The sequence below is a fragment of the Gavia stellata genome, chromosome 3, assembly GCF_030936135.1.
Source record: "Gavia stellata isolate bGavSte3 chromosome 3, bGavSte3.hap2, whole genome shotgun sequence".
Taxonomy (NCBI): Eukaryota; Metazoa; Chordata; class Aves; order Gaviiformes; family Gaviidae; genus Gavia; species Gavia stellata.
The window spans coordinates 23,874,265-23,902,241 of record NC_082596.1 but is presented as its reverse complement, the minus strand read 5'-3'; the positions used below and the strand labels follow the sequence as shown (position 1 = coordinate 23,902,241).

Sequence of the window (27,977 nt, the reverse complement as noted above, 5' to 3'; positions counted from 1 at the left end):
GAAGGCTAGCAGCCACTCTACTTCCACAGAAGAGCTCAACATCACATGCTCCCTTTTACCTTCCTAAGAAAACCAGAGGAAGGGTAGAGGGGAAAGAGACAGAGGCAACTTGGACAAGAAACAAAACAAAAGCAAATATAAACAGGCAGATTCACCCTGAAATAATACACTTCAGTTAGCTGGGGCCATGTATTATTCCCTGATGCCCACTATTCCTTGGAATACTCCAGGCCTGTGTTCCAGCTGTTTTGTAATTGCCTAGTAATTGCCTGTGTGGAAAGGGTCACTCCTGAGCTATGTGCTTAGGCAATTTGGGAGAAAGGATCCACCACCGGATCCTTTAACTCTGGCTTGTCCAAAAAACCCTGCAACTGACTGTACAATTTGCCTCCACTGACCTCTATACACTTTCTAGAGCTGTTCATGGGATTAAAGACCCCAATAAAGCAGTTGCACCTCCTTCCCAGAGACCAAGGAAAAGAGGCACTTGGAGCCCACAGCTGCTGCTGCTTGGCCAATGTTTCCCATTAAGCCAGTTTACCAAACCCTTCTGCCACATCCCTTGGCATTTTTTTTTTTTATTATTTGCTCTCAGCTGCTGCTAGATTTCACCCTGCAAACATGCACGCCTCGCAAGCAGCAGCTCTGCTCCTCCGACAGCACAGCATCGGGGGGACCAGGCAGGTGGGAGGCCAGGGCACGGGCTGGGACCAGGCCCATCCTCCCTGTGGTGTTAGCGTGAAGGAAGGCTTTAATAACGCAGGTTTGGGCAGAAGGAGCTCGCTGCCCCCATCCCACACCCGGCCCGTGAGGGCCCGGAGAGCCCCTCCTGCTCCACAGCCCTCACAGGGGCCCGGCCTGGCTGCGGGGCCCGAGGGCCGCCCGCACCCCGGCAGGCTGCCCCCGCTGAGGCTTTCCGGGGTGCCCCCCGCCGGCCCTCACCTACGCGTCCCAGCGGCGGAGCTGGCTGCACCGCGCCTCGCCGAGCGGGAAGCCCTCCAGGCACACCGAGTACAGCTGCAAGCACACCGCCGTCAGACCCGCGCCCACCACGCAGCGGCCGCCGCGCCTCTCCCGCAGCTCCTGGGCCGCGGTGATGCCGAAGTGCAGCTTCGTGGCGAGAGCTGGCCGCGCCGGGCCGTCCCCTCGCGGCGGCGGCAGGGCTGAGGGAGGCGCCGGGCGGCGCAGGTGGGAGCGGGAGCGGCGCCAGGGGGCGCTGCCGCGGTGCGGGCCGCCGGTACGGGCGGATGCTGAGGCGGGACGGTCCCTCAGGCGTCGCCGCGGCGGCGGCTCTTATTTGAAATCCCTCCAGAAAAGGGGCCTGCGGAGGGGGCGGCGTCGCCCCGAGAGGCCTCGTTAGGGCGAGGGGTAACGTGGGGGTGAAATTAATGGTCAATAAGTGCCCGCCGGGGAAGCGGCCTGGCTGGGAAGGGCGGCCGGGGAGACCCGGGGCGCTGAAGAGCCGGTGCGGAGCAGGGAAGGAGGTGGCCAAGGCACCCTGCTACACCAGTCTGTGTAGGTGCAAATAGCACCGGGCAAGGGGCCTACGGAGTCATAATTCACTGCAAAGACATGATAATTCACTATTTTTCAAGGCACGAGAGCTCGGGACCATCTGGTGAAAGGTTTCTAAGAAAAGAAAGTCCTTTTTTCACACAGAGCCTCACTGGAGGTCAAATATAGTTAAAATGGCAGGTCCGTCTCTGGCTTGGGACTTCTGTTTATCACTAATTGCCAGACAATAAAGGTGAGTTAAGCTTGCCATATTTCATAGCTTCCTTTAGCCTATTTATGGTACCCCTAAGGGAAAGGCGCTGCAGGAGCTGGGCCTTCTCGTGTGAATCACTGTGGAAGTCCTCATGGTCTTACATGAGCAGTGCTGCTGGAGACATGAAATGAGTTCATCAGCATGGAAATAATGCGGCTGAAATGCCTCCCCTGCAAACTGGGACCTGACATAAGTGCAGTACTCTGACCTCACCAAAAGGCCCTTCGTCAGAGGAAGAAAGTTATTTTGGGAAGGCCATGATTCACTAACTGACCTGGGGAAAAACCCTTCCCAGTGGAACAAGGTTTGCATATATTTTTCAAGAAACAGGATTAACTGTGGGCATTCTGGAGAAAAGGGAGAAGAGTAAGTAAAATAACATTGTGTAACATGTTCGATGGTTTGTTTTTCTTCTTCATCTGTGCAGTCAAATATAACCAGTCTGACAACTTCTGGAACACCCACGCAACTGCCCTCTTACAGAGCCAACTTTGCAGCTCCTGGTGTCACAGCTACCCTGTTGTACCCAGGAGATGAGGCACCCGCACCCTGGGGAGCTCTGGAAGAGCTTTCCTTCCCCTCCTGAGCAAGGCCCATGTGTACATCATTGTTCACATCCCAAGCCGCTTTGCAAATCCACATCTCCACTTGTAACCTGGCAGGCAAGGCAGCTGTGTGATGAGGTTTTATGGAAAAATATGAGGTATAGGCAGACAGAGGAAAGATCTACGCTCCAGGCCATGGGCAGGCATTTTCCACTTCTGATGTTATTCTAGGTTGGTGGTCTCTTCTCATCTGCCTGAATCTGTTTCCCCTCTGGAAAACTACAGGAGGGGAAACTGAGCTACCTTTGGTGGCATATCTCTCTAACAGTGGCAAGAGACAGCATTAAGCAAGCTTCCACTTACAGACATGACAATGCAGTATGTTTGGGGCACACTTCTTGAACTGTAATCTCTGTTTTATGTCATCTGCTAACTTCAAGTTTAACCTAGACCACGCATAACCCAAGGTCCCAGTCACTGCAATGTGACACAACCAGTTAGCCTGCCTAGGGCATCATTTTTGTTTTCTGAATGCTCAGATATCACATGGAACATTTTAAATTGTGCTCAGAGCTATAAAAAAGTAAATACCTCTGGACAACTATAGCCAGCTGGAACGTGACTTGATTAGGGATGTTTCTTTAGCAGGTTACGTGAGAAGTAGGAGACTATTTGGCATAGATATACTGCTCTTTGTACTTAATGTGCAACAGGCCCATTATGTTGGCCCAGCTTGTAATTTCTTATTTTTCTTAATAATTCCATTCAATCTCAATACAAGTGAGAAATCTAAGAAAAGTTTCAATTTATTTTTTGAAAATATTCTTTCCTTTGTTCTTGTAGCCCAAGTCCTTCAAAGGAAGCTCCAACTACATGTGCACCTTGTGGTCTTAGTGTAGCTGAAAACACTTGTTTCAAATTGGTATTCACTTCAAATGCCACGTCCTAAGGGTTTGTAACCCTGCCAGCTGCGTTTCATTCAGATACAGCTACTATCCATCATTATTGACCGCATCCTACAGAACACAAGAGGACCTAAAAGCTTTCCTTCACAGAGGTAGTCATACCACGTGGACTTACGGTTGCCTAAAGAACAGCAGTTAGGCTGCTGCTGTGCTGAAATCTCTGCCTGCCTTGTTGAGGAATCCTATCTTGGGGTTTTTTTTGTTTGCTCCTCCTGGCTTGTCAATTGGGGAAAAACCTGCGAAGAGGTGAGGCAGTGAGTGAGATGCTGATTTGTGGCTCAGAAGAGACAGGATCCCAAATGCAAGTTGTCATCCGGCGGGAGTAGGGCATGCAAGGATTCCCCAGGTTTCAAGTCTTCACATGAGAATAGGGAGGTCCTAAACTCACCTCCTTTGCTAGCAGTTGAGCTGCAGATCATCTTTAAGTCAGCATGCTGCCTTTGAAACTCCATCAGAGACCTGCAGCATTTCCTAACCAGACCTTGTAGCCTTCCTATGGTTTTTCATTGCAAAGGTGGTGTGGGGCTCTTACTATTGCCATGATGTTGATGAGGCAGCTAACTGATGTAACGGGACATAGGATGTGGTGTTTCTCTTTGTAAGGGAAGGACTAGTTGATCAAAAGGAAAATGGGAAGGAGGCAAGGGAAACAGGACAATTTAATCTGAAGTGCCCCCTTACATCATAAAAAGTAATCTGAGAGAAGAACTGAGACTTTCTTTTGAGAGTAGCCTCTGATTCCAGTAAATCCAGGCCTGTGCTGGATTTACTCAGGAGGCATTTCTAACCTTGAATGGCCTCTCAGGGACAAGTCATGGGAAGCTATGAAGAGTTCACTAGTAAACTACTCCAGCAGGAAGTGAAAATGTTGCTTGTGTTTGGGGATCAACACCAATGGAAGGATCAGTTGTACAAATGGAGCTTCCTACTTAATCCCAAGTAGGATGGCCAGAAACACAACTATGAAAGCCTAGTGAATTCTGGTCCCAAGGACAAGACTGTGGCATTCTCTAGCATGTCACTTTGGACCACAACTCCTGGACCTATTGAGAATAAATACAAATCCTGTTTGGTTTTCGGGAGGCTTCTTTTTTTTCCCAGTTATTCCAAGCAGAAATATGTCTACTAGATGCAGAATTCAGAAAGCCTTTTTGTAGAGAATCTTAATCCAAAACAGTGACTGACTGTCTCAACATCCAGTTGTTCATAGCAATCATTACCAATGCTCCCAAGAAGGAAATGCATTTAGGTGCAAGGACTGAAAATATCATTTGTTCAAGGGTAGAGACCTCATTAGTGTAAACTGGCAACTGTAACAACAGTGCCTGACTCAGGAATATCTTGATTTCTACCACCTTGTCCCCTCCTCCCCCAGGACCCAGTGAAATCCAAATTTCCTAGACTTCTGCAGAGCAGCAAAAAGAATGCATACAATCCTGATTACCTCTGCACCAAACCTTTGATTTAGTTGCCCATAAAGCCACATTCTGCTTGGGAAAGCGGATGGTGAATATAATACCATTCATTCAGATCACCATTCATTTCAGGAGCAGGCTTTTGGCTGCTGCTAAACTCTGAAGCGTTTGCTGTGGTTAGAATGGAAGACAGGGAAGGACTGAAGGAATGAAACACCAGAGGTCCAGCAAAATCAGCTTAGCACTGGGTGGCTGCAGGGCAGTGGAGGATCAGTGTAAGCCTCTGACACGTGCTAGAGGGAACGTGTGGCAGAAGGAAGTGACTGCCAGTTAGGCTGCCTATTAACCCAATGCTCTACCTCTATTGAATAAATTGCTTTTTCTGAATGGTGCATTGTTTTACCGTAGTACTCTAAAGATACATTGATAGAGGCACTAGCAAATACATTGTTCACTATCTCTAAGATTTAAAAGAAAAAATAAAGATGACATTGATTAAATAGGTGTCTGTGGTAACAGTGGAGAATTACCATACAATCAAGAGTGGGAAGAAATAACCCCAACCAACCCAGGGTTTTGTTTTCTTAAGCAGTCATGATCGCCTCGGCAGAATTGCCTCACTGTTTCCTTCCATCACAAAAATTACGTAGTATTTCAGGCTGGTGCAGATGCTAGCGCGTGACACACCCACAAAAGCCTTGTACAAAGCTGGAAGAACCCCTCTTTTCCTTTTTCAGTTTCTCCATATGCAAGAGGTTAAATAACTTGCACATTCTTACAAAACATAAAAATTAGTTTGGTTTAACTCCAGCAGACTCACTGAAGACACATTACCTTGTATTTGGGGAAACAAGCAGAAGTGAGGTTGGCTCTTACTTTCCTGCTAGGGCCCTGAAACTCCTGCAAATAGTTAGGTCTTTATATCATTCTTTAGGCCTCCCATTAAACCTTTAATATCATCCAATTCTTCAACATTTTCATTATGGTGCTCAATATTTTTAGGTTTTTAAAACTGTCTCCAAAGCTTTAATGTTTTATAATTGATATTACATAAAATTAAGGTTGTATGTCTTATCATGTACATTTACCTTGTTTGAACCGCCTCCTTTGTAGGATTTACCATCCGATTTCAAGAATTCTTATAGTCTTACACTTCAGCAAGATTGCAACTTAAAGGCTAACCCAGTCTGCCTCCATCAGGACAGGACTGAACATAAGAATTGTACAAGCTTAACCTAATGCTTTTACAGTGAAGTGAGGGACTTAAATAGAATTCATTTATGCCAGAACAATTTCACTTCTCTATGCTAGACTTACTTCTCAAATTCACTTAACAGAAAAAATCTGAAGATCCTTGCACAAGGGGAAAAATAAGGCCACTCTTGAATTGTCTTTTGGGGGACTTCAGAAAGCATACTGAAGGGCTTTAAGACTGCAACAATAGGTCCAGAGAACACTGGCATTGCCCCATACAACACCGATTTCAGCAGGCCTTCCAGAAGGAACTCACAAACCCCTTCCTGTGATTCCATAGAAACTGTATCCTTTAAATAGGCAGCTGGAGCCCGGTGGTTAAGGGTCATGCCTTCCTCCATGACTAACAGATCTTCATTCCTTTCCCCCATCCCAGCCTGCCAGGTTTTTCTCTCTTCTCTGTAAAAGAAGGACATGCCATCTTCACTGCTTCCTTTCTCCCCCTGCATTATCATTTTTGATTAGGCAGCTTACAGAGCCAATTATGGGATAAAGTGGGTAGAAAATTCCTCTCATATTCTGCAAGTCTGCAGAAAGTAGATTTCCCCTTAAATGAAGGGGGGGGGGGGAAGCAAGGCAGCAACTGTAGGATGACCGATCTGTAGATGGGCAACTTCAATGTATCTAACTTCCACAGTGAAAGTTTGTTTCACAAGAAAAGCTCTTGTTACTCTGTCTCTCCTGATCATGCATTTAGCAGTTAGCTCAATTATGCATTTAACAGTTTTAATCCTGCAAAACTCTCAACCTCAGTAATGTCCTGCAGCAAATTAAACAGCTCACATGCTAGTGTTGGCTCTTCTCACTTCTGCTGCCATTGGTCGTTTGCTTGGATGCTCTTTTTAGTGACTAACACACAAGATGACCTGAAGGTCCTATCAGCCCCAAGTGAAGGCAGGATTATTTCTATGGTATTGTACACTGGGTCAGATTTAGATCAAGCAGCGATTTATTTAAAAAAGGCACACACACCCCTTCAATTCTATTTTTTTAAATGACAGTCAAATATAAGGATGAACCAGGAAGGTCACCTTTTGCAGGAAGAAGTAGATCCCAGAAGCCAGTAAAACTGCTAGAATTATTTCACCATTCACAAATTTGATAAAAAACCCACCAGTTTTATAAGCTCACTGTATGCAGAGCTCTGTGACACATTACAGCTAGAAATTACTGAAAAAGATCTTTGTTGTGAATATTAAGTAATAAGGAACAGCATACAATTTCAGATCACTTACTCAGTTTTCAAATCTGCCAATTTAAAGTGCCCTAACTGAATTCTTTTTCAGTAATAATTGAATAATTTAGTTACTAAAGAGCTAGCCGAGACTTTCAAAGTTGCCTCTGACCATAAGGATTTGTTCAGCACATTAGAAAACCCAACCTGTAGCAAAGCTAAAATTAAACCAATTTGTCTCTTACTAACAGAGGAAAAAGCTAACAGTAGCCATTCACTTGTTAGGGAACACAGCGTTGGAAATATCTGACTCAGAGGATTAAGCAGTCCTGTCCACAGAAAGATTTTTACTGTGTAAAAAGCATGATCTTTTGGTAACTCTATGCATTTGATTTTTAACACATTACCACCTGAAGCCTCACCTGTTTTGTTCTAGGAATGCCTTGTGTTCATACGTTCACAATAAAGGAATTTTGCAACACTGTCTACTGCAGACAATCCTTGCTCATTCACCTATATTCATGCAACTCTGCCTCCATCTCAGGGATCATTAGCCATATAAAGACACAGCCAGAGACCTATGTAGAGATTGTTCCTTCCACCAAAACCTGTGAGAACAAACACCACGTGCAGGTGGTCGAATGGGAATATGCGTTGGTATGTTGCACAATTTCAACACAGGCCTTTTATAGTAACATTTCTTACTGATCATCTCAAAGTAGGGTATTTAAAGGTCTATTTCTAATTAGACAATAACAAGAGCTCAGACATCACGCTATTAAATTTAAAACCCAGATACGTATTCTAGCTGCTCTTCTCATTTGTTTTACTACCTAAGTTTATATTAACAGGTGGCTAAATGTAGGCTAACCTTCTCTAGAAACTGCTAAAACATACTATAGAGTGGGATTCTAGCTTGGCATTCTGAATGACAACCTTATTAGAAGTACATTGTACAAAAGAATCCATCACAAGTAAGTCAGTGTTTAAGGAATTTTTATTAAACCAAGAATTTTATAATCCAAATTACGTTTCTTTGCTCAGCTATCAATTCTCACTGTCAACTAAAACAGTGGTGATATTCTGAGCTTTTCCACAGTAAAGAATTACAAAATTAAAGAAAGGAATGCTTTAAATTTTTGTACTGTGCTGAAAATTCTTTTCCCCCGGGTTTATAAAACATTAATTTGTATTTTTTATTTTACTATTTTTTTTTAAATTTTAAATCAATAAGTAATCTAGGACTAGCATTTGTTTTGCTAGCCCCGGCGTTGCTCTGTACATAAGCTTCAAAGTTTCCTTTCCTTTTTTTATTTATTTTATATTTTGCAATGTTTTTCTCAATATTTAATAGTTTTTCCATGTTTAGATTTTTTTTTCTTCGGTGAAGCGAAGTTCTAGATTGTAGTCCCGGATCTTTCTGCAAACAAAAACAATGTTGTTAGGTTTTAAAATTAAAGCAGCACCTTATGTTTTCTGACATGCTTTCTGCAACTGTAAGCCCGACAGCACTTTGGGCTTTCACGGTATCCATCATACCAAAGTTCTCTACAAGCAGTGTATCAGAGGTATCCCCCGCTTTTTAGAGACATGGAAGTAAAGTATCCCAAGCCTGTGATACTTGGTAAGACAAAACTGAGTCTAGAACTAAACAGTACTCTGCACAGCATGGCCTTGGACAATGGCTACTCACAATACTTTGTTACTGTAACTAACTTGACTGCAGGTCACTGCTACTCTTAAGGCCAGCATACCAAGGCTCATCAAATAATTACACTAGCACTATTTTCAATTTCCAATTACTAAAACATCATGATCTCAAAGTTTGGGCACCTTAGTTTAGGACTGACAACTTATTCAGCACTTGTTTATCTCCAGTGTGAAAGTGTCACTAGCAAAAAAAAAAAGAGGAAAGAAAGTGTGGAAAAAACATGACTCCAATTCTGCCTCCAAAAGGAAAGTTGCAGAAATGAAAAGACCAAGAAAAAAGAAATTTTCAAGTGATCCAATGTTAAAGCAGGCATCTTCAACTGATAGCTATAAATGTAGAAAGTTCATATACAGGCAAAACCTAACTGTACTGAATACAGAATAGACTCTTGTATCATCCTCAACTCCACAACATTTTCCCCTTTCAAAATTGTACAGATACCACCTTCTGCCTCTTCCTGTCATGCAAAATTAAGATACTAACCCCACAGAAGGCAATAAAGAAAACCAGTATTTTAATTGACATTAAAGTTAAATTCACCAAAATATGAAGTCAAGACAATATGTAGTTTAGTTTTTAATTACTATATAATTTTAGATTTTGGCAAGTACATACAAATTATAGTGTAAATAAGATACTTCATCTCTAAGGAAAAATAGGGTTGGAGTATCATTTTAAGCTTACTTCAATTCCACAAGTTCCTCTTGAACAACAGTATGAAGAGTAGCATTTGACAGAACTGCCCATTTTTGCATGCATGCCTAGAACTAATTCCAGCTAAATATGCTGTTAAAAACAAAGCTTTAAATCCAGCTAAATATGCAAGAGAAAATGTCAGTGGCATTTGCTAACTGAGAGCTACAGAACTGGACAACAGGCTTGAACACAAAATGTGTTTACAACTGTGACCATAGCTGCTACCTTCTGTGGCTGCAAATGATACAGAGCCTGGAAGCATGCTGCTTTTAAGGCCATGGACTAAGGACTATTGCCCTAGTCAACCTATAAAACTACAGTGCTCAGAAAACTTACTTATTAAACACTTGGAACCCCAGTGGGATTATTAACTGCCTTTTGAGCAGCCTCTTTAGCTTGGTGGGCTTGTAGTACGGCTACAGCTTCATCAACCTGTTAAGTAAAAAAAAAATTAATACAGGGAAACTTCGTAATTTCTGTATATTTAAGATAATGAAACAGTTTAAATTATACATGCAAACAATGCCTGCATTGTTAAAAAGAAATGGCTAACATTACAGTTCCAGTTCATGCTAATGTAAGTCACTGCCACCCTCTGAAAGAGGTTATTGATATTCTAGCTTCTCACCCTGGGCCACTGTTGCATTGCTGCTACTCCACTGTGCCAGCATAAAAACCTGTTAAATCAGTGTAGACTTAATTGCTGATAAAACCAGTGTAAGGCAAAAGTCCACCCACCTTCGAACGAAGAGACTCAGGAGACTCGAGCATGTGGAGGAGTTCAGAGTTGTCAATCTCCAACAACATACCAGTGATCTTACCCGCCAGAGTAGGGTGCATGCTTTGAATGAGAGGAAACAGACGTTCACCTAGAGAAAAAACAGTTAATCAGTGACAAATCTCATCTGACGAACACAGCCTAGATTTAAGGGAAAAAGGGAAACAAACACCTTGTTCTACTGCTAAAACCACTTATTCCATATTTTAAGACTGATAAAAGAGTACTTTGACTATCCTTCTGCTAAAAGGCATAGAGAAAGGTATCATGTACATACCTAACATCTGCTTTTGTTCTTGTGGAGGGGCAGAAGCCAACATGGAAGCAGTCAAGGGTTCCTGACCTTGCACATGGACAGCAGGCTGCAAATTAATTTAACACCATTTCAAAATTAAATTCCAGTCCATAATTAAGTGCAGCTTCAAATATCCAATGTTCCAGAACTCAGCACAAACAACGCCTACACTGTCAGAAACATTGAAGAAATTACAACTAAGTCAATTTAATCAAATAGTGCTGGTTAGAGCTGAGTGATGCTGGATATTAGTATCAACCACTCCACTGTGAAGCAACCACAAGTAGAATTCAGGCTAAGGTATCAAGCTACTGGAAAATATGAAGTAGCACAGGATCACATCCTGTCCCAGGTGAACTTGAAATATACTTAAAACACCAAGGCTATAGCACTGCTGCCGTAATGCAGAGCCTGAATTCTAGAGTAACAAAGACAACTCTTAATCAGAAGTGCCCCCTGCTTCTTCCTCTGCAAAAAACACCAGCAGAAGCATGGACCAGTTCCTAAAATTACATACCTGCTGCATAGCAACCTGCGGCTGTGTGTTAAGATGTTGCTGAGGATTACGAACACCTGCAGCATATTTGTATTGTGGTACTGTGCGTACAGCAGGAGTAGCTGCAGTAGCTGCTGCTGCAGGACGTGGGCCCATTGTTTGTGTTGATGTATTAGCTGAAAAAATAACATAATTCTGTATGTGAGTAATTTTTTTTTTATTTAGCCTACACTGTACAAGTTACAAAAATTCCCAAACCAGCCCAAATGAATACATAATTCAGGTACCGTATTATAGATTCATCTCAGTAGTATTGTGAACTGTCACATCACTGGTCATATCTGAAGGTTCAAAGCTCGAAATTTACTGGATGTTACTTTCCAGTCACTTCACTAATGAATTGCTCTTATTACATGCTATTGAAAAAAGATCTATGAGAAAACATTCACTTTGGTCGAGTATTAATTTAATTTCATCTTAACCTCAAAGGACACTTGATTTCCTGAGCACATTATGTCACTAGTCATCCTAAAAAAGATACTTCCATAAAGTAGATAGCTAAAAAATACTACTGCCTAATACATTCTGAGAGACTTAAGACTCCATTACAATCAACTATGGTTCATTCAGTGATGTGCAGATTCTGCATACATGACACTGGCTCACAGTATTCTATGACAAAATACTAAGAGCTAAAATTCTATCAACTTGGTATTTCTACATGCAAACTATTATTACAACTGCCACAACGATGTTTAGAAATGGCGGAAGCCGTCATACAGTATTATTAAAATGGACACTAAAAGAAGAAATGCTTCATGCTAAAGAAATAAGACCACAGCAGAAGTCTTTGCTGGGACAATATTTAAAGCAACTACTAGAAGGCAATACTAGCTTACCAATTTAGTAAGACCCAGAAAAGGAGGGAAGTGTTACCACATGTGATGCTGAGCTTACAAACGCTTCTGAGAGATCATTCTGAATGAGCAAAATTAAAAAAAAGTCTAATACTTCAAGTTTGCATAAACGAAACTCACCAACACGTTGTGTTGACATGACTCGTGGAACTTGTGAAGAAGCTGGTCTCATGGTACTAAATGGTGGTCTGGGTGCTGCTGGGCGGATAGCACCAGGCATGTTCTGGAATGCTATGTTTTAGAGAAAATATATTAAGTTACATGCTGAAACGCTAAATGGTGCAAAGAGTTCAGAAGCAATACCACTAACATGACAAACAGAAGACTAATACTGTAATGCTGTGAGAAAGTATTTAAAAGTGCAAAGGTAAATGCTATGGAGTTTAATGCAATCACTGGAAAGAGGTAACAAAGTGACTTACGATGAGGTCGGGCACCCTGAGCAGTCCAGCGAGGACTAGGTCTAGCAAGTTGAGCGAGTTGATTAGTAGGATAGTATGCAGCACGGTTCTGAGTCTGTCAAATATAAAAAACATTGTGTAACTTTGTTATCTTTGAAGGGCATGCTGAACAGTCACAGAATCATGGAAATCATAGAATTGTTTAGGTTGGAAAAGACCTTTAAGATCATCAAGTCCAACCGTTAACCTAACCCTGCTAAGTCCACCACTAAACCATGACCCTAAGTGCCTCATTCATACCTCTAGGGATGGTGACTCAACCACCTCCCTGGGCAGCCTGTTCCAGTGTCTGACAACCCTTTCAGTGAAGAAGTTTTTCCTAACATCCAGTCTAAACCTCCCCTGGCACAACTTGAGGCCATTTCTTCTTGTCCTATCACTTGTCACGTGGGAGAAGAGACCAGCACCCACCTCTTTACAACCCCCTTTCACGTAATTGTAGAGAGAAAACTCTTCCTTGGGATCCATGAAAATTAAAGTGCTTTTGCAACCCTACTGACTCCTTTCATGATCTCCAATGTATACTGCCACCTTTTCTGACTCATTCCTCCACTTTCTTGTCCCACCTCTCTACGACCCCCTTTCAGGTAGTTGTAGAGAGCCATAAGGTCTCCCCTCAGCCTCCTCTTCCCCAGGCTAAACAACCCCAGTTCTCAACTGCTCCTCATAAGACTTACGCTCCAGACCCTTTACCAGCTTCGTTGTCCTTCTCCAGTCCATCACCTTTCTGCTATGAAATTAGAATGCTGAAATTATGGACACATGCTAATAGTTATATTTACTGTCAAATCTAAACAGATTTTATACACAGTACAAAACATTCAGTTACTCATCTCTATACGTACCTGCGGGATAGCTGCCATGAAGTAACCTGAAGGAGGTGCTGGTTGGTAAGGGTTGATTACAGGATTAGGTACTGCTCTTACACTTGCCATTCTCTGCATATACTGGTTGGTGAGATGAGCTTGGCGCTCTTCTTTACGCTGGGCTAGAGCTACATATAATGGTTTAGTAGCCACAATTCTACCATTCATTTCTGTGACAGCTTTGGTGGCTTCTTCTGGTGATGAAAAGCATACAAATCCAAAACCTTTGCTGCGGCCACCTTCCATCATGACCTGTCAGTACAAAAATTAGTTTTAAAACAAGAGAATGTTGTATCTATTCAACTTGCATAAGTTTCTTTTTTCAGCTTACTAGAAGTGAGACCACAGGTTTGTTTTACTGAATTGATTTATAAAAAGGAATATAATTGCTTAATTAATAGCTAACTGTTTACTGAGTACAGATGAAAATCTCAGTGAAGAAATAATGAGCACATCATTGCACTGAAAAGATGTCATTTTTCTCACATTAATATCAGTACTCAGTTTATTTCAAGAAAGGATGATCGTATGTGTTTAACCCGAGATGTACAATAATCAAGAAAGCAGATGTCCGCATATATAGTATATAGTAGCAGCAATAAGTGACTGGGTCACATCTGTTAGTCAGTGAAATAAATCACTCTTCCTTGGTGAAGGATCACTGCTCATTTTCAAAGAAAGGACAGGCACAATCTATAAACTTTATTTTACCTTTGCACTAGTGATTGTACCAAATGGGGAGAATTCTTTTCGAAGACGCTCATCATCAATCCCATCATCAAGATTTTTCACGTAAAGGTTTACACCCTAAAAAAAGTCAAGTTATTTTTGAAAGCAAGTAGTCTGTGTAAATCTAAAAATATCATAGAATAAAATTAGTCCTCTTGAATTAAAACTGAACCTGGTATCTGGTGATCCTGTCCTGCTTCATTTGTTCAAACTTGCGCTTCAGCTCCGTCTGTCTTTCCACCTTTTTCTGAGCCCGGCCAACATAGATTTGTTTCCCATTGAGCTCTTTCCCATTCATCTCATCTACAGCCTTCGTTAATAAACAAGAGGTTAGCAGTGCTTTGTATTCCAGTGTTTTTCAGGCATACAAAAAAGAAAGTAATTCAAATATAAAAAGTTACATAAGGATTCCAGAAAAGGAGCCAATCCATCTAAAATATCACTAGCTGAAACAAAATACCCCAAGACTTCCCTGCTTGAAGTGGAAATTGCTTTCTGAGTATGCTTCTGTCCAGTTAAAGCATGTCACAACAGATGCAAAAAACTTTTCTTATATGAAGTGGGGGGGTAGGGGTGGAAATCAAGTCACATAATGGAGAACTATTTCTCCAGCTTTATCTTGCTAAAGGCAGAGAAAAGAAAGCAAATTAAGTTGAAAAGCTCTAATTTACACACCCGACTTCCGGTAAACACCTGAAACTGTAGTATAGACCAGATTTTCTTATATGTTAAGCTGCAGCTGGCATACGGGATTTTTTTTTTTTATTTTTAATCTTTCATTAAAGGAATACTTAAAGAGTATGAAAACATGAACTTTTTTCCTTTATGCTGTTTTGAGTTACAACTATTAAGATGTGAAACTCTGGCACAGATATATTTGATTAGTTTAAAACCAGAAGTCGCCAGTTTATCGTATACCTTCATGATCAAAGCCATTAAACACATATTTACTGAGATATTAGAATTTTGATGTTATTTAAAACACCCAACATGTGATTCTGACTACTGTAAGAGAAACAATTCATCAATGAATGTATGCAAGACTGAACAATGTAGATGTAAGACAGACAGGATTTGTTCTAATCTCTTGCTTGTACCCTTGCACTACTGACAAATCACAAAAATGCCTTTTGAAAAGCAAACTTCATTTGTTGCCCTGATTTGTTCTCTGCTGAGTTTTCTCCTGATGCTATGTCCCTACTGTCACAGTCAACTGACACATCAAAGCAATCAGCTGACAAAGAATTAAGTTATACAGCATACTGGCACGTTATAGACATACACACGAATTAAAAGGACCCTTCTTCCAAAGTTACTCTTCAGAGTAAAAGCAACATCACAGGGCTCTATGACTATTTTCTTATAGCTGTGCCAAACATGCTCCATAAAAATAATAGCTTTCCTGTTGACTTTTGCAGTGCTGAAGTTTGGAAACACAATCCTTTCTGCCTTGCACAAATGTTTTGTGCAACCAAATTGGATCCAATGTTTCATCCGGGTTTTGCAGAGATGTAATAATTTACTATGCTTGTATGTTGCCCAGCATGAGGGAGTCCAAACCTCATCAAGACCTTTAAGCCCAACTACAACAGGTTATAAATTATTCAAGATTCCCCATTTCTACACCAGCTCCAGCTGTCTCAGCTTATCTTGACTTAATAGGCTCCTCAAATCAACCGACATTTGCTCATAAGAAAGCATTCTAAATGACAGAAATTATGCTAAGTCATTTAGGAAGCAGATACCTGTTTTTGCAGTGTCCTTGACCAATTAAAAAGCGCTAATGAATCCGCAAGATTTCAAATCACTCAATGAAACCTATTATTTGGGTCTCAGTTACAGAATTCCTAAAATGAAGTCCAAAAGCTTACTTTTTGGGCATCTTCATGTCTTTCAAAACTAACGAAGCCAAAGCCTTTGGATTTTCCACTCTCATCGGTCATAACTTTCACACTTAGGGCAGGACCTAAAAAGAGAATGAAATACTTATGCTTCGTATATGGAGTGTATTCTTTTCACATTTTTGAACATCCTGTTTAGAAGTCTTAATATTTAGTTTGTTTCACTTGTATTACAAAGGACTCCTGCACCAATAAACATATCTAGTAAATATCACCCATTAATATAAAATTGCTAATTTGTCCTGATGCTGAACTTCAGCCATTATGGCTGAAGTCTGCCATGCCGAATTTCTTTCCTACTGTATTTTCAACCAAAATGGGGTAGGATTTTCACCTCAAAGTGAATGAAATTGGTTTTGTCATTAAAAATTACAACGTTTAAAAAGCATTAGTGCTTCCATCCATTGAAACAGTTACTAAAAGCTGGAGAGGAGGCCTTTCTATTAGGTGTGTGCTTCACCATTTATGCCGGTGAAAGGCCATCCCAGTTCAGCAATTCCAAACCTTTGAAAAATTGCAGTTCAGACTTAATTGAGACAGAGATATTATAGCAGCTAAATGTGCTACCGCTTCAATGGCAGATACTTCAATATTGGAAAGGTATTTCCTGTAAATGCTGCTTAGGGCTGCTATAGAATATCTCATATACAAGGCTTTGTTTTGCTTTACATGATATGCACTGGAGAACAGCAAAAGCATGGAGGAAAGAAAATACAAAAAAAGCTGAGGCTGAAAATAAAACAGATGTGCCCCATAAAGCAGTATAAGAATCTGTAACTGAATTAAGGAGTTTACCATTTCCCATTTCAACGGTGACACATGATCATATGCCTGCCCTGTGCATATCTGAGGATCAAGACAGAACCAAATAGCTTGGCCAATGGAAAAGTTCCTTATAATTTTGTATTAGGTCAACCACCACAATGCAAATGAATAACGAAAGCAGAGATACTCTGAGTAAAGATAAGTCTGTAGGTCAATGAAAGCAATAGCAAACTCATTTGTCATGCATCCTGTAGTGAATTCATAACATCAATCTGTACTAAAACAGAAAAGACTTCTATTTGCGACTTAAAAAATTTGCAAAACCCATTCAAATGACTGCTTGGACACATTATTTTCAGATTATCGGAAACAATTCTGACAGCAGGATTATATGCGCTATTCTGCCTATTTAAAATTCTGCAGTGAGTATTACTGTACTTTGAATCTGAAATTGGAATTAAGCACCAACTTTTCAGTACCTTTTTTTATTTTTTAAATCAACATCAGACAGCCAGATGATTCCTTGTATTATAAGGCACTGTACAGATAAGATATAAGTAAGCTGAAGTTCACTCGTGTTTATATAAACTTAAAGACATTACCAAACTTGCCAAAGAGTTCCTTAAGTCTCTCATCATCCATGTCTTCTCCAAAATTCTTGATGTAAACATTGGTGAATTCCTTTGCTCTGGCTCCAAGCTCTGCCTCACGTTCTTTGCGGGATTTAAACCTTCCAACAAATCTAGTTGCAGGAGAACAGAATAGTGTAGGTTAAAGTAAGTCTGTCAAGGTTTAAAAATTTACTTTAATCCTCTGGCAGCGTATTTTATTCTTAATCAATCTCATTTAAAAATTTACTTTAATCCTCTGGCAGCATATTTTATTCTTAATCAATCTCATTTTCATGCCTGTAATGAACATTCTTTACATAAAATATTTACGATAAAACTCCATCAGAAAAACAATTTCACTGTCCTTTGCTACACCAGTGTGCTTATCACAGTTAGTAGCATAAAAATGCTTTCAAGCTATTGGCAAGATTGTTCACTCTTACAAAACAGCCTTTGACAACAGGAGCTGGACAATGGGAAAGAGTACTAGGTAAAGTGGCTAAACAGAAATTCTAGATCTCAGCATAATCCCTCTGCCATACTAAAAACTTGGCAGCCTTAAAGCAGCTACCGTTCTCAGATCCAGTTTTTAAGCAAAGGATATTTAACTAACCTTCCTCACTCCCTTACACACCTTTCCAGCCTGTATCAAAGCAAGACCTTTGTTTTGTTTTGGATTTTTTTGTTGTGTTTTTTTTTTTTTTTTTAAAAACAGACATAGAGAAATAAATAGTTCAACTTGGTCTTTAGTCAAATACCATTGAAAATTGGCTGGGAACACCAAAGATCAGTTCATACCGTCAGAGAAAGAACAGAAGCTGAATACAACACTCTGCACTAGTACAGACATTACAGGCTAACACTGATTTCTGATTGTAGTAGACTTTTGCTCTCAAATTTTATTGTGTTGTCCAACTTTATAGTTCCAAATCTGACAAATCCAATAAAGTAGCATACAATAACTCAACGTTTTCTTAAACTTTGACAACTCCACCCAATTTATAGCAATCAAGGACGGTAAGAATTACAGTGCAATGTGTTCAGCAGATTTTGATAGTGAGTGAAGTACTTTTAATTCACTTTTAAAAGCCTAGCCTGAATAGAAATTCAAAGCAAAGTTAATTCCCATGATGTATTTTACCAACAAAGTTTACGTAAATCATGTGCTTTTATGACTACATGCTGATGTTTTTTACTAATTTAAAAAAGGTTGTATAAAGATGGAAGCTGAGTAAAAGCCCACAGTATGCCAGTCAATCACAGAACAAGCAGGAAAACTAAAGTTTCAAAATGTATGTTCTCCCTGTATGTGGCTTGATCCATCCACCTCGACGTATAAAAATAATCCATGATGGTAAGCTGATGCTGATTTCTGTTACCCTTTTTCCAAACACTCTCAACTATTTACAGAGCTATCCTTTTGCAACTATACCAAACACCACAATGATCCCTTAGGCATAGCTGTGAGGCACACTCGCCACCCCCATCCCCCCAGCCTAGCTATCACCAATCAAGTACCCAAATAACTCTTTTTTCCTACAGTATAGAACAGTGATAATGTTCAAAACATTATGTTTCTTTAAGTTCTATTTTCTATTCATATTTCCTCGACATGCCTATTAAGAGACATTCATATAAAAAAATTAGTGTAATCCAACCACTGTTCAGGACTAACTCTAGACCTTTAAGTTTCATCCAAAAAAAGGGTAACGTACCTATCTCACAACTCTTATACAGGAATTATTATTCAGAATACCCGATGGATTGTATTTTATCTCAGACCAGTAAGATCAGAAAACCAGAGATCCTCAATACAGCATTGGCTTGTAAGACAACCAATACAACAATTTTTTCCCCTGGAGTCCATTATCAGCCTTTTCTGAACTTATTCTGCCTTTAGAATAGGCAGGTAATACAATTCACAGTATTCCTAGCACTAAAATTCTAAATCCTCTTTAAAATTGGACATTTTTAGAACAGCCTGTCTATTCTAGTTAAGTTTTAAGTATCTGTCTGCTGTGAAATGAATTTCAGTCTGTTGATCCCCAACTATGTATTTATGTACTTACACTTTGCGGTCATTAAGCAGCATACCATTCATTTTTTCAATAGCTCTTTCTGCAGCTTCTTGTGTCTCAAAATGTACAAATCCATAACCCTTGGATCCATTTTCATCACACACCACCTATTAAAGAAAAACCCTGTTGTAATACCCATGGAACGTTTCCAGCGTAAATTGAGTTTTTTGTGTCAAACCATTAAACACACCAATAATCTTCCACTAACCTTACAAGATAGGATGTTTCCAAAAGCAGAAAATGTGTCATACAAAGCTTTGTTATCAATTGATTTGTCCAAGTTTTTGATGAAGATGTTTCCTACACCGCTTTTGCGTAGAGACGGATCGCGCTGAGACCACATGATGCGCACTGGTTTGCCTTTAATGACATCAAAGTTCATGGTATCCAAAGCTCGTTCAGCTGGAAAAACATCATGGAATTAGTAGGAAATGCTAAAGTTATCTTAATAAGCACACAAATAGTATTTGAAGTACAATTCTTCATAAAATTTTTACTGTTTATAAGTACAGCAGCACCAAGATGCAAGCCCAAACCTCCAATGTAAATAAACCAGACTCTGTTTTATGCAAGTAAAAACCGGCAAAAACGCATCAGCAAAAGCTGCACTTAGGGCACAGGAAGGAGCACAAGTCAGCTAAACAAGGTGTAGAAATCCCAGCAGCTTAAAGGATTTGACCCCACTATGAAAAGCTGGTACGGTGACAGGAGAAAATGTATCAAGTGATGGCAATTACGTCCTATTCCACAGGACGAAAAGTTTTAACATTTGTGAAAATCAGCTGGCCACTCCCACATCACACAGATGTATATTGTATCAACAAAAATGCTTTTAGGGGTACAGCTTGTGCCTATATGAGGCCTTTTGCAAACATTAACGTTAAGAACTCTTAAACCACCAATACCCCTAAACTGACAAAATTTCTTTGCTAGGTGGAGTTCAAGCCTGGTTCTGGCAGCTGTTCCACACAACTCCTCCCTTAGTGACAAAAAAGATCTGTGATGGACTTCTGGGCAAGGGACAGTTCAAAGAGATTTAAAACTAGCACTTACTTAACTTTGAAAATCCGAAACTGTATATATATTAAAAGCTCGTGATACAAGCTCAATGAAGGAGAGCTTACACTAAAACAGCAAAATGAAGTAACGTAAACCAGGTTTTGTTACTCCAATGGAGCAGTTTTTCCAGTAGAACTCCGTAACTAACTTTTCAAAGCCTGAATTTAAGATCTCAGTGTATTTAGATAGGGAAGTATTAAGACTTCTTCAGTTTTCATACGTCCCTTCAAAGTAACAAGACATGTCTGTGATGTTTTAAGTCAACAAGGTATTTAAGCAAGAAAGAGCAACAGTTCTCAAGTATGGCAGACGTATTTTACGATCTCCTACATTAGCTCCTTTTCATTGTTGTTCCTGTATGTCTGGAAGAACACTGAAAAAAACTCCCAAGAAATACCTAATGTCACACCCATTGATACTAACTCACTTCACTGCAATTTGCATATAGCAGAGCAACATGATGTTAACAAGACTGAAATTAGTTTAGTGTTAGTTTAAAAACAGTAACCATGTCAGTTAATTTTTTTTCTTAGGAGAAAGACCAAGGGCCATTCACATTGTGAAACCCCTTATTTTATGTTTTTGTTCTTTAAGTGCTGCTTTTATCTTTAGCTATGTTGTTGGATATCATGGCCAAAGAAAATTTGCAATCAGCCTCTGGTTCAGCTGGTACACCACGTTTTATGTCCTTTCTTGCCAGTTCTCAGATTACAAGCGAATTTGAAGATTATATTCTCTGAAAGATATCTGTAGAAGTTAACAAGACAGACATCCAACATTTTCGTGTAAAAAAATCAACTATTGATGCTATTACCACATTCACATGACAGTAGCAAGTCAACAACTGATTTAAGATGAAGCCACAAAAAATATAAGCATTGCCAGTCTTTTAAATAAGTTAATAAGCTTTCACAAACTTCAATATAAATTAAGCAGGAGAGAAAAGACAACCTAGATACTGATAATGAGAAAAAAAAAAGCACTGGAAGGCCTTACTTTACAAAAGGGGGGGGGGGGGAAGATGGCCAAAAAATAGAACCGTGGGTATCAGACTGGCCACAGTAGAAACATCTAATGCTTCGGTATTGCCCTGGAAGTCATTAGAATTATTACTGCCAGTACCAGCAAAAGTGCCAGCAACAAACAGTTCATTATTTCCAGAAGTAGTAACAGGGCTTCCTTTACTAGAAAAGAGGCTTTTCTAATTCATGCTAATTGCTTCTAGAATAATCCCAACACTCCTCAAAAATGTGTGTTCCCGGACACATTTCCCAAACATCTGACTCGAAGTGGGTCCATACTAGCCTTTGCAAACATTACCACTCTCAACTAATAGTGAGCGCGTATCTTAGACCAATGCAATTTCTCCACAAAGACAAGGACAGCATAGAAACTCTCAACAGCTCTCCTTGCCTCTTCCATGGAGCAGAAGTACAAGAAATTTAAAGATTTCTGCTTAACCAACACCACACTGTCATTCCACAAGAGATTTTTAAAACATTACTAGAATACATCTGCCACCAGGTACAAGCTACTCTCATTGAAATTCACAACTAGTAAAACTGGCTTTCTTTCATCCCATTTCAGCCAAAAAAGGCTGTGTGCTAGTTTGCAGGAGGCAATTCCATTCAGCAGTTAACTTGTTACACCAAGTGGACACACCTACCCCTGCTGTACTTTTGCTGATTCTGCTGGAGCTTTTATTGAATGAGTCACCAGTTCCCATTTTAGTTGTGAGCAACTGGACAGTCCACTTTAGTAACAATTTCAAAATCACACAGAATACACACTTAATGCTAAACTGTACTAAATGTACATAGCAATAGCTATAAAAGAATAAACCTCCGGAAACATAACCATTCAAAAAATCTGAAGGGAGAAGTGCAGTTTCAGATTACTCAATAATATTTCCAGTTTAGGGATTAAACAAGCTTGCCTGAGTTTTAGTCTGGACTATGACTCAAATTCAGAAAAGTCACAACTATGAAATGTGTGCATACCTCACAAATGTGTCATCAGGCCTAATTAGTTTTTGGAAGAGCTTTGAGATCCCTAGTTTACAGACAGCTGGTAACGTCGAACACACCTTCAAAGACATTTTTAAAAACCCGAGCTAGTTGTTACTAGCTGTTTAATAAGCATAGCCAGAGATGTAGCTAAGAATTAGGCTAAATCAAGAAAAGGCAGCTAGTTTGGATCAAAATGAAACCAGTATTACTGTAAGAATAACCATTCATCCTCAGAGCTCCTGTTTCAAGGTTTCAGTAAATTTATAGAATGAGCTATCAAAAAAAAAAAGATAAGCAAATAACTTTTTAGGTGTTTTCCAAGAACATACAATTCTAAAAATGTTGCAAAAGTATAATCACACAATATAATTTAAGTATATTTTAAACAAGTGCTTCCAGATATGTGCCAGATGCAAGTTTGATACAGATGAGAAATACTTTCAGCTGAACCGGACCAGGTATAGAAAAAAATGTGTGCTTCCCAAAGTCTGAAAAATATTTATAAAAATGCTGTTACTCCAAATGGCATAAGAGGCACATTCTCAAACTCTGAACACAAGCACTGCTCAGGTGAAAAAGCTGTATTTGTTCCCACATCTGACAAATTACAAAGTCACAAAACGTAGGGTTGAACAGGTTGCTCAACTAATGACAAAGTTGGCCCTTACAGAATTCTGTCATTACTAAGGAGAACAAGCATTTGAATCACCTCCAACTTCTGCCTTGACATTATCGTATCACAGTACTTAACTGTGCTAACCCCTTATTTTTCTTTTTGAGAGTAAACTGTACATTTTTTTCAAATGAAAGGAAAGTGTGTTAAAACAAGCATTCAAATTGTCTCATCCTCTGGCTGAAAAAAGCTCTCTGAAGTGAGAGAGCTGATAACAGGTGAAATATCTGCTTATTAAAAAGATGAGGCAGTAACTTTTATTACTTACATACAGATATCACCGGTACACCAAAGTCTGATCTGGTAGTGGCTACATACTAAAGCCAATTCTGAAAACCAGTTTATCTAATTGCTTGAAAAGTTTGTAATTCAAATCTCTCACTTCCATAAGCTTGAAAATAAAACCATTGTAACAGAAAGCTGTTTATTTAACTGCACTTGAAATCCGGTATGTTCTAGCTGGCCGAATTATTTTTTTCTTTTAATTGGACTCCACAAAACTTAGAACCAGTCACATTTGGTTCCTTTATCGAAACATGCTCCAAATGAACAAGCCGGTTTGCCAAACTTAGCACAAACATGACCAGAACTACATGGAAAGTTTCATGATGTAACTTTAGGGAAAGAACACCACGTCGTGTAAAGGAAGTTTAATAAAAACCCAACTTGTAAAACACAACGTCAGAGAGTTTACTGCAAAGAGAAATGTTTCAGGATACAGTCTGCTGCATGAAGAGCAAGCAAAGGAGGCCCAAGTAATTTCATCTCCTCCCTACACGTGCCAGACCTGCCATGGTGTTTTAACGTATTATGCTTTGGCCTGTGCTTTAACTGGACGTCTGTGAAACTACCAAGCGATCCTGGTATGTCCTACTTCCTTCTTTTGGCCCCTTAATCACGCACACACACCCAGCTCCTGCGTAGTTATTAAAACGTGCTAATGACTATGATGCTTTCTTCAAGGTAGCCTTCATCTCGGATTCCTGATGCAGCCGCGCACGGACGTGCCAGCCTGTGGAAAAGCCGCCCGCACGCACACACCCCCCCATCCCCGCGGCCGCCGGCCCCCGGGAACCGCTGCCGCCCGGCCGGGGCAGCCCTGCCAGGCCCCAGGCTTTCGACGGGGGCGCCCGGGCCCGTCCCCGCCCGTCGCCGGGGCCCCCCGCCGGCTTTCGGTCGCCGGCGGCGGGGCGCGGAAGCGCCTCCCCGCCACGAGGCGCGGGCGGCCCCAGGCCGCGTGTCAGCCAGCGGCGGCCCCGCCGCGAACTTCCCCCCGCGCGGCGCCAAGTTTGCCCGCGTCCCGGCAGCACCAACGCCGGCCCCGGGAGCGCCCGGGCGGGGAAAATGGATGCGGGGCGGCGGCAGCGCCCGGGAAGCCGGGGGGGAGGGGGGGCGGCCGCGCCGAGCCCTGGTGGGGGCGGGGGAGAAACATGGCTCCTCCGCCGGCGGCCGCCCCAGCGCTCCCCTCAGGCCGCCTCGCCCGCCGACCCCCGCTCCCCCCCCCCATCTCCCCTCCCCGCGGCCCGGCCGCCGGACACTCACCGTCGGCGGGCTGCTGGAAGTTGACATAGGCGTAGCCGAGCGACCGGCGGGTGATCATGTCCCTGCAGACGCGGATGGAGAGGATGGGCCCGGCGGGGCTGAACTTCTCGTAGAGCATGGCCTCCGTCACGTCGGGGTGCAGGTCCCCCACGTAGAGGGAGGCCATGGGGTAGCTGGGGGCGCTGGGGTTCATCCTGCCGCCGTCTCCCGGCGCGGGAGGGCAAGGGGGGGGCGCTGACGAGGCGAGGAGGCCGCGGCGGCCCGGCGGTCCGTGAGGGCAGCGGCCGGCGGTGGCGGCGCGGGGGAGGGGGCACTCCGGAGGCGGATTCGAAACTCAACGGCTGCGGGCGGCGGATGCGCGGCGGCGGCGGGTGGAAGGGGCGGGGGGGTCTGGCTCACTCCGTGCCGGGCCTGGCGAAGGTGGCGGCGGCGGCGGCGGCTGCTGGCCTTGGCGGGGGTCGGGCTCGCTCTGTGTCTCCTCTCGGCTGCGCCGGGTCCGGGGGCTTCGCTTCACCGGGTTATTTTATATCAAACCGGCCGGTTGCAGAAGGTTGACGGGAGATGGAAGAGGGAAGGATTATTTTTTTTAAAGGTTTTTTAGGATTTTTGGATTTTTTTTGGCTTTTTTAATATTTTTAGTAATAAATGGTGCGGCGGGGCCGGGCCGGCGTGTCCGGGTGTCCGGAGCACACGCACTGCGCACACAGCTCCGACGGCGGCCGGGGGACAAGGGGGAGGCCGCCGCCCCGGCCGCGCACTATATATACCCGCCCCGCCCCCACCCGCCCCCACCGCACCGCACGCCACGCACCGACAGCACGCACCGCGCAGGCGCCGCCGCGGGGGGAGGCGGAGAGACGCGCAGCGCCGGCGCCCGGCCGGGGGGACGGCAGTTCTGGCGCATGCGCCGCGGCCGCCGGGGGAAACGGCCGGGAGGGAGCGCGCCTGCGCCTGCCGACGTCACCGGGACCGGTGGGGGGCTCGGCGCCAGGGCGCATGCGCCTACGTGAGCGCACATGTGCGCGGCTGGGGGGGGGGGGCCGCGGGGAGCCGGCCGGGTCAAAGGGCGCGTGCGCACTGAGCGGATCAACGGCGAGCGGGGTAGGGCGGGAGGGGTTAGCGGTCGTGCGCGTGCGTCGCGCCGCGCCCCGCCCCGCCTCGCGCGCGCCTCGGGTCGCCCGTGAGGAGAGCGGGCGGGCGCAGGCAGCGCCGCCGCCAGTGGCGCGCGCGGGCAAGGAAGGTCGCGTGCCGGCCGGAAAGGGATGGGGCCGGCCGGCCCCGCGGCGCATGCGCGGCAGGTCTGCTTCCGCCGGGGGCGGGGCGCGTCGTGAGGGGGTGATGCTCCCGCCCCGGGGCGTTGGCGCTGCTGCTGCGTCGGGGCCTCGTGCCGCGGGGGCGGTGCCTCAGTAGGGTCGGGTCTGCCCGGGCCGGGGAGTCCGGCCTGTCCCCCCCGTTCCGTGTGAGGGTTTCAGGTGGCCGCAGGGGAAACGGCCGTCCTCCCTCCCTGTGGTGGCTTGTCGGTGCCCCGCTGTGCTTCCCAGGGCCATGCCTCTGCTCGGGGGGGCTTAGTCCTCGGGGCCGCAGCCGTGCGGTTAAAAGTTAGTGAGAGCTGTCTTCTGCCGGTGCATGGGCTCGGGCCTCGTTCAGAAGTTTGTTTGTTTGTTTATTTTTTCAAGGCTGGTTTGGGCGTTAGGTAACGTCACCTCACGGGCTTGGTATGCTTGCACCAGTATTCCAGAGCTTTGCGAGCGTAGCTCAGTTGGCTCACGAGGAGCCCAGCGATGCCTTTAATTAACCCCCCGAGCTGTTTAAACTAGAACTACACCTTTTCGGGACTGTGGATTTTGCTCAAGAAGCAGTAAAAGACTGGAGGAAAATTTGAAGCCGCGTCTCCGGGAGGAGGATTGTCAATAGGCTGGCAAAGCTGGTTTTAGCGGAAGCGGAGCATTTATGTTCTGCTGTGGTTGTTCCTTAAGTTTAATGTATTTGGTTGCTATATTTTGTGTTAAAACATTAAATTATTGGTTGTAGACTGAACAGTATTGGGAATTAGCTGAGCATCTTTTTGTAGTTTTAACATGTGTATAAGGTGTCTGCCATTATTCTAGGCAGTTTGGGGGGATGATATAAGGCAACAGTGTTCTATTAGAAGCTTGTCAAATGCATATCATGACTTGTGCCATGTAAAGAATTTTTTGGAGAGAAGAAGCAATCCTGTGGATTTTAGAAAACCTGTGGCAAGCACACTGCTCGTTTATTTTTAGCTAGCTTCTCCGGTCCTAAAAAGATGAAGCCTTTCACAAAAAAGGAAAGTATTTTCCTATCTTTTAGAATTCTATTTTTTTTTATTACCAACTACTTACATGTGTTTCAGATTCTCACAAAAGAGTAGAATCAAATCAAATGTGCTTTGTTCCTGCTAAACAAATTAGTACAAATGTAAGGCAAGAAGCCAGATCTTAGATTTGCAGAAGTCTTGGAGATAACAGCTCTTTTATGTTTAACGTGGTTTTTCTTCTGTGTGGTTTTTTTAACATAATTTCAACAGAAAGAGGAGGAATTGTCTGCATTTTTATATCTTGTTTTATTTTCTTGTTTTACATTTTGTATCTTGTTTTATTTTTCTTTCACCAGCATTTGCCACCTCAGGTTTAAATAGAGCTGTAGGAGGGAGTACTTCTGGAATTTTGCTGTCACATGTGAAGGATTCCACTTGCATTCAGCAGCTGCTGCAGTTTTACTGCCTATTGTTGGAGGTCACCAAACCCACGGCAGAACTGGCATCTCCCCATCTGTTTCATGGCAAAGTATGACATCTTTGTTCAATCCCCCCCCACACTGGTGTTTCAAACTGAGATACTGACTTTGCATTTGAAGCAGCTGACAAATGAACATGTCCTCTTCTGCTGGCCCTGTTACAGCAATGGTTACTTCTGTCGGATGAGTAAACCAGAGTCAACAGCATCTTATAGTGAGGTTTGATGTATTTTTATAGGAAAAATAAAAATCTCTAGTTTAAATACTGGTTTATAATGCCCTCCCTAGGATGTACTGCGTACTGTTCCTGTTTCTGCTCTCTCTCTTCCTTACCTGCTTCTGTTCTTCAGCATACCTCCTTTCCTCACTGTCCTTTTTCATACTGCTGCTTCTTTTGCACTTCTCCGTCATTGGCACCTGGGCATATTCTTGTATGTTTCTTCCTGCCTAGGCATGTTCTTGCTCTTTCATGTGAGTTAGGTCACTCTGTTTCTGTCCTTAGTGCTCCTGGA

General features: G+C 42.8%; 1 protein-coding gene across 1 annotated transcript; it reads right to left on the bottom strand.

Moving 5' to 3' along the window:
- Nucleotides 1-8,100: 8,100 nt before the first annotated feature.
- PABPC1 (poly(A) binding protein cytoplasmic 1) lies at nucleotides 8,101-24,956 on the bottom strand. The gene is made up of 15 exons (XM_059815890.1): nucleotides 24,709-24,956; nucleotides 19,634-19,827; nucleotides 19,417-19,532; nucleotides 17,339-17,478; nucleotides 15,942-16,036; nucleotides 14,243-14,380; nucleotides 14,053-14,148; nucleotides 13,321-13,593; nucleotides 12,437-12,530; nucleotides 12,135-12,245; nucleotides 11,119-11,273; nucleotides 10,584-10,668; nucleotides 10,267-10,397; nucleotides 9,865-9,960; nucleotides 8,101-8,541 (listed from the first exon to the last, which is right to left on the bottom strand). Exons 1-14 carry the CDS (start codon nucleotides 24,899-24,901, stop codon nucleotides 9,868-9,870), a joined length of 1,914 nt encoding a protein of 637 aa, XP_059671873.1. The 5' UTR covers nucleotides 24,902-24,956; the 3' UTR covers nucleotides 8,101-8,541; nucleotides 9,865-9,867.
- Between the last annotated feature and the right edge of the window lie 3,021 nt (nucleotides 24,957-27,977).